An 11,206-nucleotide genomic window follows, 5' to 3' on the forward strand; every position below is an offset into this window, starting at 1 on the left:
TAAAAACACGGGATACACTCGGGTGAACTCAGGAAATTACCTTTTGTGTGAAAATAACTGTGAACAAGTGGATGTCAGTCATTTCAAAGTCTCACATGCATTCATAACTAATATGAAAATTGGCATGGTGGTGCAGGACAATTTTCGGTGCTTTCAAGAGCATCGAACTTTGAACAAGCAATTGCTCAGGCAGTCTCATGAAAGTTGCCGTTAATTTATTTGTCAAGGGCTGAGGAAATTGTAACTGGAAGAGGAAGGAGCGGCGGAATGCAAATCAATCTTGGAGCACTGGCCCCCTGCTTGTTACCGTGTCTTGTAAGCTCTCCCTTACTTTAAATGGCCTCTGAAGAGTCTAAAAGAAAAGCTTATTATTTTAGACAGTGGAACAGCTGTGAGCCAGGAGGGATTCGGGCGAACACAGTCTGAGCAGAGGCTGCCACATAATGAGGATGTAAATGCAGGGATGTAGCCAGAGCACCAGAGTTTGGCTGTAAGAGGTGAGATCTGGCAAACACACACAAGTATATTGCACCATTACGCAATTATTCGCTCAGTGTTAAATATATTAAGTCCAGTGTGATCTGATCTTATAGTTTTTTATGTGTATGGAGGACCGAGACAACGCACTCGCTGCACCTTCACTTAACAGTCTGGGATTTATGCAAAACATCGGTTAATGACTAAGAGCTCTGATTCATAGTCGGTGTTAATCTGCACCAGCAGCAGGTCAATGGAACTTGCAAATAAGGATAATTAGACACAAGGTAAATAAGAGACATTAGTATTCCTTAACTTGGGATGAACTGCAAAGTCATTAAACCACAAATAGGTAATTATTCCCAAATTGAACAATGTAGCTATCCAGATGTTTAGATTTGGAGTTGCTAAATGAATTGATAAAAGGGACAAGTTTGGTGTCCTTGTGAAATAAACAGCTGCATTGAAAAATGAATGATTAAGATGTATTCATACTAAAGTCTATTATGTTGTTCTGTCCTTTCAAATCTGATCTCTGCCTGCATTTTTCTAAACAGACAAGGGAGCAGTGGGAAGAAACTGTTGAGCGACTGTGTCCTTTGACTCACACTCTGCCCTCGCGTCGTTCCACTTAGCAGCCTAATGTTGCGTTAACACAGAAGAGGAAAGCCTTCACTGTTGGGTTGCAATGTGTCTATGTGTTGTTGTCTTTGCAGCAAAGTGACTTTCTAGTCAAATGTTCCACAGCTGGAATAATTATAGCCACTGTAAGATATAAAAGGTGTTTAACACAACCGATCATGATATTCAAAAGGCATGCCTAGTTGCTAAAAGCTTTACATAAACACGCATGTAATAGCTTTTGTTGAATCCCTCCTGCTCTATCATGTCAAAGTGACCATTTTTAAAGAACCACTGCCAGAAAGTGCTGTCACAGGAAAGACAACAGCGGAAATAAACAAGGCCTGGGCAGACAATGCAGCCACCTGCCACTTCTGCGTCTCAAGCCTGTCAGCTGTGCCACTCCACCATGGCCCCTCAAATAAAAGACCACGGCGTCAGGCGACATTGTGTGCAACACACTCGGGCAGCCTTCCCAGTAATTAGAGGAAAAAATTGAGAGGAAAACAAATTGCATCTAGTAAAACAAAGGGGGGGGGGGGGGGGGGGTAGTGTAACAGAAGCTCTGAAACTGCACACATGAAAAACTGTTTTTCGACCATCATGAAAAAGGAACATTCCTTAAAGGGGCAGTAAGCGATTTTTGAAAACGATTGTATGTTATTTTTTTAACTGTAGTAGTCGAAGCTGGAACCCACAGCCTCGGGTATGGGAGACGGAAGCGCTTACCACGAGGCCAAAACCCCTAAAGCATTGGTCGCTAGCACGTCTCTAAAGTAGTTGAGGAGTGATGTTGTGTGGTGCGGTCCGCACCAATTTTGGGGTTTTCCATTTACAAAGCCGGGGCTGCGCTGAAAAACTGGATTTTTTTTTTGTTGCCGCCGAACACACAGAACCGACAGCTAGCGGACCGTTAGGAGATATTGAATTTTACAAAAAGTGTATTGGATTAAAATCACTTACAACCCCTTTAAAGTATGACAATGGTAGAATTAACAAATTCTCCCTCTCACAAATCAAAAGATGAATCATTGAGCAACAAAACTTAAAGTTGGCCATCTAATTATACTCTGCCATTCGCCAGAATTGGTCTGGTTTGACCATTAGCTTGTCATGCTAATGAGAGCGAAGGTAGATGTTGCTGTTTGAGTGAGACAAAAGACAGATAGCTACTTTTACAACGGCTCCTCTCTGTTTGTGCTACTGCTACACCATTCTTTAGCCTTTACCAAGATTATTTGATTGACACTTCTGGCCACAGCGGCTGCTTTTCAGAAACAGTTACATGTCGAAAAAATCTGGAAAAGAAAGTTCAAATGTATGACCACAAATTGTTTTTCTTGTTGCTAGTGTTACACTGATATTGGACAGGAGTTGAATGTAGCAGGAGGAACATTTGAATGCCACATAATTCAGACCATAATTATGAGCAGCTTCAGGATAGCCTCGAACGTGTATTTCCTAGTCTGAAAGAATTGGTACTTTCTCTCACCAACCATGTCTCCCACTTATATAAAAAGAACTACAGATGTCAACAGACAACAGCCAACGGTCCTCTGGGCATTGGGGAGTTTTGTTGGCATGACTCACGCACACAGAGAGAGGCTGTGCTGCCCCAGTGGGTGGCTATTAATCACCCCCATCAGGACAGTTTCTAATCACCCAGCCTTTACCCACCATCCTCTCTGTTTGTCCACACAGGTCATGCCACAGAGAGAATCCTAAAGCATTTGAGTGTAAATAAGCAGTTTTTAATGAGCTTAATTGGGAGCCTTTGTTGCTACCTAGTTTATTTTGTTATAGAAGTGTGTGTGTGTGTGTGTGTGTGTGTGTGTGTGTGTGTACAGTATGTATATGTATTTATGCCCCTTGCTTTGGTTGTGAAATAATTTATTTATAGATGCTGCACTGACATTCATTTTTCCATTGACTTTTGTACTATTATTTCTATAGCTGAAATGTGGTATTTATTTAGCTATGGTGCAGTTATGTGATTGTGACACATTTTTCATTTCAGTGATATTAAAAGACATGGCATGATGCAATCTTTTGGCACTAATGACATTTTTTCTTGACCATTAAAGGAATAGTTATGACATTTTGGGAAATGAGGTCATTTGCTTTCTTGCCGAAAGTAGGTGAGATGCAATGAATTTATGAACTATGGGATGGAAGGTGTTATTATTTTTCATTGGACTGGGTCAGACAGGCTGCAAATTTATTGTATATAAAGGGATTTATAGGGGACTGAATCAAAAACATCCCAAGCACAAAAAAGAAATGTATGCTAATTATAACAGTCTCTAGGTCCTTGTATTAAAAATAAAACCTTAAGTATTATGTGGCCTCTATTGGTGTTATAAGACTTCTGTTAGTGTTTGGTTAACAGATTGGAAAACTGCGTATTTCTTTCTCTTTTTTTCAAATCTAAATCACTCCTGGATGGTGGAAATGAAAAAATGACCACCATCTTTTTATAGCTGTCCGTGTGTTAATGTGAATGGGGAAGCACATTATATCTAACTGTGAGTATAAAATTGTTTAAATTGCATTGCCTACCAATCACTTAAGAGTAAACATCTCCGGACTTTTGCACCACATGAATTCCAGTGAATGTCATTGCATCTCAAAACACAACTAATCTCATAAATGAATGCGCGTCCGGTGGAAACAGAACCTACACAGTGAGCCGCAGCAGGCCCAGGTACCCGACGGCAGGCGCTGACAGTTGAATATAATTGGGTTGCGTCTGCTACGTCCAGGCTTTCACATCCCATCACGAGGAACGTCCTGGCAGACAGTTAATGCTGGACGAGTGCTGCTTCACTGTAAGAGCAGACAGACCATGGTGCACTCTCTCACTGTATACGACAGATACAAATAAAACAACCCCGGCGATATTAATTTGGAGGTTGTCCGGCTGGTCTCATCAGGCAGGAGGCAGAGGTGGATGAGACATCCAGGACGTGTCCATCACAGAGGAACAGATGTCACTCACACATTCATATCTATGATCAAATGCTATCCTCCTATCTGCCTGAGTTAAATGTCTCGGGAAGTTTTTTCCTAAAGTACCTTTCTACAATGTCATAAAGTGATTCCCAGGTCAATACAAACACAGCAGCAAACTAAAAACAGACACACAAAAGAGGGCTGTTCCAGATCCTGAACCAAAACAGCAAAAAACAGTTTTGAGTCTGGGCGGCGACAGTGAGAAATGACCTGAGAGATGACATCCTGCTTGAAAAGTCATGGATTAAGCATTCTTTAATGTGGTGGTTCCCAACCTACAGGGATCAGAACAGTGTTAATATGATAGTTTAAAGAAAAATAAAGACCTTTCCAGAGATTTGAATCTCAATGGGACTAACCTGGTTAAATAAAGGATATATTTTATTTTTTTTTAAACCTTCAAATTAAACAGTTGGACAAGGAAAACTGCTCAGAGCTCGTTTCCACACTCAAACAAGGCATCCGCCGAACCCTAGTTTCTTTGTGAAGTTCAAATTCCGCCCGACGTCTCAAAAGACCCAGACCCTGTAACTCCACCACGGGACGGCCCCGCGTTTATTTACAACAGAACCTCCCTCAGAAACATCTGCGCCGCTGCGCTCCGGTCTCGTTGAAGGGCTCTTGGGTCAACATGGGATTGTCTCATGTAGTCCAGGGGAGGCGGGGCTGGACAGGGCCCGCCGGTAAGTAGGCTTTGCCGTGTCCTACTTTGATGGCGGCGCAACGGGGCACACTGAGGCAGCCTCTGGGAAGAGCAGCACCTGGTGTCTAAACAAGCCAGTTATCCGCCAGTGTGGTCACTGTGTAACACGCAGTACGTAGCAAAACTGTTTTAGTCCGACCGTGTGCTGATTCTCACAGCTCATTCATACATGGAGTCAATAGGTTTTAAGCTATGGAGGTGTACTTCTTTGTCATTCTGTTGCACGGAAGAATTCAGGTGAACAATGCCGTAAAAGAAAATCTAATCATTGTTTGAAAAATGACTGAGGCACAAAGGAGGCCGACAGTTAGGTGCGGAGGACGGGAGTCTACCGCCACAGGATTGGTTGAAGGTCGTCTCTCTCTTCCAGCGGGCCCCTAACGCTCACTCTCGCCACATTCGTCCGGGCACAATAAAGTCTTGTTCTTTGTGAGTGAAGTTAATATCTTGGCAGGATTGTTAAAGTCTTCTGCGCCTCTTACTAAATACACTTATCGCTGGCGTCATCGGGGCACACAATGAGCATTCTTGCCACTGATGCAAAGATGTGTCATCACATCGTCGACGCTGTGAAAACACGATAACAATGTTCCCCCGGTTCAGTGTCTGGACTCCTACGAAGACTGTGCAGCGGAATTTATATGCGACAGCAAATTAGGTTTAATGATATAATGATCAACTTGCCACCTGCTATTTGTTTCAAGCCCTAGTTTACTGCCCAAGTGTGCAGATGGTCTGAAAATGCTGCTGCAAAAAAAAGAATCATTGTAGTTCTGATACAAACACTCAAGGAGAATTGATTCTGTCATAAAGTTCTTCCTCCAAATACTATACTCTCCACTTCGTCACTTGTCACTTTGAGCTGAGCGCAATTCATTTTTAAAGCTAAGGTTCTTTTTGTTTGCCCTCCTCAGCTGGAATCCTCACAATCTTTCACCCAGCCCGTCACGGTGTCGCCTCCAGGGGTTTGGGCTTCGTCGTCCCAGACGGTTGACTGATGAGGAAGCAGGTGTTGCACGTTTTTGAAATGTCGGGGCGGGTTCAAGGTAGATTAGCCCGGCAGCGTATAGGTTGCCACGGTGACACCTCGGTTAAACGCGAGCCAACTTTGTGAGACCAAAACAGCACGATTAAAACGCAAAGTTAGCTATGACAAAACCTAAATAAAGCATGCAGCATCATTTTCTAATACAGGTAACTGATGGTGTGTCAATAGGTTATGGATCATTACCTCCACTAAGGAGGTGGTTTTCACCCCCATCTGTTTTTGTTTGTTTGTTTGTTTGCCAGCAGGATTAAGCAAAAACTTCTCATCATATTTCCACGAAACTTGGGCCAAGAAATAACCCATTATATTTTGGCACAGATCCGGACAAAGGCACAAATCCAGGATTTTTTTAATTATTTTTTTTAATCACTTTCTGTAACTCTGCAAGTTTTCACCAGTTTCCCAAGGAATGATTCACGGATGTTGATGAAAAAATAAAATCAGGCATATTGAGGCATCTGATATCTATGAGTGAGCGCAATTTGGTGCGGCTCCAGAGAGTAACTTGAATGTAGCAGATTTTAAATGAGGTTTCACGAGGCAACTGTTGGGCCTCGCAGAGGAACACAATCTACTGAGTGCCATTCTAGTCTTCTAACGTTTTATAAAATACTTACAAGATGGTGTTTTGCTTTTCAATTTGATGCAGACAAAGCAAGTGCAGTGGCCTCTGACTTAGCACTTCTAAAGACTGCGACCTCAGTAATACATCAATAAATACTCGATCAAGTCTTGATAGATGGATCCAGATCATGCGGTTTTCGAAGAAGACAAGTGGTCATACAGACAAATCACTCCGAGGGATTGTTTACAATGTGGAAACCCAATACTTGTGTTCTTAATGATTGACCTGTAAAGATGAGTATAGATTATGGATTGACATTCACTGTCTTCACAGTCTTGCCTTGCAAGGCAATGCACTGGATGCACCCATCAGCTTTATGCCGGTCAGAAAAACCTCTCTGGCAAAAGTCAAATCAAAAGTGTACCAACCATTTACTTGTCTTGAACAGGGCATGGACATTTGGATTTTTGATGCAAACACTTAAATGTATAAAAAAAACAAAAACAATGACAGTTAACACGTCAGCTGCTGGTGTGATTGTGGTGACTTTTCAAAATAAAACACCGCACATCTACCAACTGATATCTCACGTCGAGCAAAAGCTCGCCTCATCTTCTGTGTTTTGACAACTTTCCTCTTCCCTGGAAAGAATCGTTTAACCCCTCCAACCCGGCAAATGATCTGGCGTGTGAAAGTCTCCGATGAAGACAGGACGCGCACACTGATCGACTGATGGACCGAACCTCAGGCGTGCGGAGCGCACAGGGGGACAGAAGAAGACTCGTCGAGACAGACACAGGGGTTCACGGTTTACTCGAGCTTTGGGTACATTTGACACAAACGGTGACCGGAGCAACACAGATCGGGGGGGGGGGGGGATTTGACCTCGAACAGGCGGAGGGAGAGAGAATCCTTCTTGTGTTCAGCAGCGCTGACATGTTCTGTGCCTGGGCCGAGCAACGGGACGCACCGTGCGCATACAGAGAAACGTTCACTCTGACAGAGCTCTTAGAAAACTACACACTCTGCGCGGAGGGGGAGCCACAGACGACGACGCGCAACCACTGCTCGGTCCAGTGCGCGTCACGGTGTGTGTGGAGAAGTGTGGCTCTAAGGCGAAAAAGAACCCCAAAACAAACCATCGTCCTAAACCCGTGAGAGCACGGAGCAACAGGCCCCACGGAACTGAGGGACGTGTGCTCCACGTGAAGCTAAAGGGGGGGGAAGGCTCTGAAACGGATGGTCTGGTAACGGCTAGTCTGTTTGACGCAACGCGTCTTCCTTTTGAAGAGCACGAAGGAGGAGAAGAAGAAGAGGAAGAAGAAGAAGAAGAGGAAGAAGAAGAGGAAGAAAGGAGTCTGGCATCAGTCAGCGGGCTGGCTCACTTCTCGTGTCCCCCGCGCTGTGCAGGTGAGTGGCCAGCTCCTGCAGCGCGGCCCTCCGGCCCAGGTGCTCGTTCCTCCGCCTCTCCATCACCATGTCCTCCAAACTCTGAAACTCCAGCACGTGCGCGCGCTTGTCCGCCGCGCGGATCTTCAGTCGGTAGGGCTGTTTGCCTATCCGTATCTCGCCGCCCGTTTTGAACTCCCTCTTGCCGAACCGGCACCAGGCGGCGAAGCACTCGGAGTTCCTCCAGCTCAGCTCCCGGCCCTTCAGGCCCACCTGCTCCATGGCGTTCTGCACCGCCACGTCCGGGCCCAGGCTCCTGAACTTGTACAGCTCGTTCACGACCCGGCACCTCCGTCCCTGGCCGGCGTCCGTCAGGAAGCTGTTCTTCACCTCGGCTCTGTGCAGGTGCACCACCTGGAAGTCGCCCACGTACACCGCCCAGTGCGGGTACTGGCCCGTGGCCACGAACTCCACCAGGTCGCCCGCTTTGCATTTGTTGAGCAGATTCTCCGGCGAGGAGACCTCCAGGCCGGCGCACTTGGCGCTCCTCTCGAAAATGCACTCGTCCCTGTAGAAGACGGCGCACTCCACCTCGTCGCGCCGGTCGTACTGCTTCTCTTCCTGGTTCGGGTCTTTCACCGTGCCGTCGAGCGCGCAGCCATCCTCCAGGCCGCCGCCGTCGTCGCCGTCGTCGTCGTCGTTGGCAAATATGTACGAGACGCCGATCCGCGGTCCGTCGTCCGCGTCCGCGCCGTTCGGGTCCACCGTGGGAACTTCCGCGTAACTTAGATGTGCCAGCTTGTCCACCTGGTTCCCCATGCCACTGCTCGCTCACCTGGCAGCGGCCGGCGTGCAGTCGGAAGCGGGGAGTTGTTGTCACCGTTCGCCGAACATCGCCACCACCCGCCGCAGAGCCACGCGGATCGGAACTTCCTTCGCCCCCGGAGCGAAGATTTTTAAGTTTTTAATCCAAATTACGCATAGGAATATTCCAGCGACGTGGCCGCCGGGCTTGTCTGCGGGTGCCCCATCAACAAGTGGGCACGGCAGGAAGAGAACACACCGGTGTCTTGTTCTGCCGGTGGGTCCCCCGGGTGTCGCCCCGCACACTCGCCGGCCGTCTGCCCGCGTAAAGTTCCGTCCCCCGCCTCTCACACAGGCAGAAGGAGAGAGTTCGAATCCGACTCGTCGACGCGCGGCGGGTGAACCGGTCCGCTGCGCGCGGTGCAGCAGAGTCTTCCACTCGGCATCGACGCGCGCACTGCTCCGCTTTTAAAGCGGAAGTGCGCGTAATTTCCATCGCCGCACTTTCAGTAACCTCTCCTCATCACCCGTGAAGGAAATTGTGAGGGCGGTTCGAAATGCTGTGGGTGTTTGCCTGGACAGTTTATGAGTCTGTTTTTTTATCTTGATGCACAAGCTTGAATTAAAGAGGAAAAGCCTAAAACAGCCTAAACAATTCCCTCATCCTATCCTGAAAGGGCACATTTGAATAATGCATACGTTTATTTTTCTTTGAATGCAACTATCTAGTATGTATGTATTTCCATAATGCATTGTCTTATTCTGTTTGTTGTATCTAATTTCATTTCTTCTTAATTATCGATTTAGTTGGTTTTCATTTTATTTCCTGTGATCAAAAACTCACTACACATTAAAAGCAGAGTCCGAACCTCCGTCCTGGGTTTAGGTGAACGAGGCTCCTGTTCTCTTCTCCGTGTGGAGGACCAACATCTGTCCATCTTTTACAGCTCTGACCACCTGCCTGTCCTCGATTAAACTAAAGCTGTGCAGTCATTTGCTCCCTCTCCGTCCCCTGGTGGGACCGTAATGTCTTCATTATGTTTGTAGTGGCCCGAGGGCCTGCCCGGACCCGCTCCTGGTTATGGGCTATTTTTCTCACCACAGGCAGGGGAATGTGCTCGGTATATGCCCCCCAAAAGTGACACAAACTGCAGCAGCCTCGGTGTGAAAACACCTGTCCAGCAAATCGTATGGCAGTGAGTGAGAAACTGCAAGAGATGCTCAGACAAGGGACCAATCTGTGTTAGTAGGGCAGAGGAGCCTGAGTTTGACCCTTGCACTGAGCTGGGTGTTCACAGGAGGGACCAATTACAGCTGCGAAGTCATCCAGTACAGTAGATATGATAGAGGACGTGTTTCAACAAAAGCAGTACTCGTTTCCTTATCCAGTCACATAGTTGAAACCGGGGCAGGAGGGCCTCAGTCAACACAGTGGACTCAGCAGATTAGGCCTCTGGGCAGCACTTCTTAAGACTATCAGGTCAATTAAGAGCCTGAGCACATGCAAGGTCACGCTGTGTGATTTTCAACCATGTGTAATCCAGATTGAACTCAACCTGGGTCACAAGAGTTCAAATCCAATTCCTCCATTCAGGTTACCAGGTCAAGAGTCAACCAGCAAAATGATTTTATAGCAATACCAGCAGAGTGGTTCTGCTGATTACATTCATATCTCGAAAACTATTGCACTGGTTACTGTGACATGTTGTACAGACTGTTGTGGCCCACAGAGGATGAACCTCACTGACTTTGGTGATCCTCTGACTTTTCCTGTCAGAGGATCACTGCGCCCCCCAGTCAGTCAAAATTGTAACGTATCAGATGAAATATCTAACTCATCTCATCTTGCAATGTGCTCAAACACATCTGTGTTTTCCTTATGTCGTCTCTTAGCACTACAGATAGACAATTATAAGTTATTTTGTAGTCAATGTTCATACAATAGTTCACATCCATGACAGCGATGACCAAAAGAGATAAACCGTATGACATGATAAATGCGCAACACGCCTCAAAGGAACATTATCACTAACTTCCAGTTTTACTAAAAATGATAAAGCAGCAGAATGCAAGAGGCCGGTACAGTTCACTGTCCTTTCATCAGCTTTGGCTCAAGTTCATGCACTTTTCTTCTCTCTCCATTATTCCCGACTGTGCTCCCGTTTCAGCCGGAAGCCTTTCTGCAGTCCTAGTTTGACAATACAAATGATTAAAAATTTTAAAAAAAACCTGCAGAAGGAATTCAGCAGATCAGTGTTACACATTTCCAGAGCAGGTTTTATACAGACATTATATGACGATGCCTATTAAACAAGCTGATCGGTTAGTGGTGCCATGCAGCCCAAGTGACCGCTTCTCATCCTCAGGTGGTGTGACCCAGTTTATGTCCCCAGTGCCATCACCCCAACCCACCCCCGCCACCGTTGACACAGAGTAATTTGCAGCGCTGGGAAATTACTGGAGCAGAGAGACCTGGGAGACATTGGCAATTAGGCAGGGCTCCACCTGTCCGGTGGGGGCACAGCCAGTCACAGAGTGACATCTTAATCTGCCACCCAAAAAACTGTGGGCTTTTCTGAGCCTCTCA

At 46.3% G+C, this 11,206-nt stretch overlaps 1 protein-coding gene across 1 annotated transcript; it reads right to left on the reverse strand.

Annotated features, from left to right (window-relative positions):
- Window positions 1-6,192: 6,192 nt before the first annotated feature.
- On the reverse strand, window positions 6,193-9,136 carry lratd2a (LRAT domain containing 2a). Its single transcript, XM_035621071.2, has one exon. The coding sequence runs from the start codon at window positions 8,632-8,634 to the stop codon at window positions 7,795-7,797; it is 840 nt and encodes a 279-aa protein (XP_035476964.1). The 5' UTR covers window positions 8,635-9,136; the 3' UTR covers window positions 6,193-7,794.
- Window positions 9,137-11,206: the final 2,070 nt, after the last annotated feature.

The sequence above is a fragment of the Scophthalmus maximus genome, chromosome 22, assembly GCF_022379125.1.
Source record: "Scophthalmus maximus strain ysfricsl-2021 chromosome 22, ASM2237912v1, whole genome shotgun sequence".
NCBI classification, from domain to species: Eukaryota; Metazoa; Chordata; class Actinopteri; order Pleuronectiformes; family Scophthalmidae; genus Scophthalmus; species Scophthalmus maximus.

Excerpts from the sequence above, each read along its gene's own strand:
- lratd2a (XM_035621071.2), bottom strand. The coding sequence starts at position 8,634 with ATGGGGAACCAGGTGGACAAGCTGGCACATCTAAGTTACGCGGAAGTT.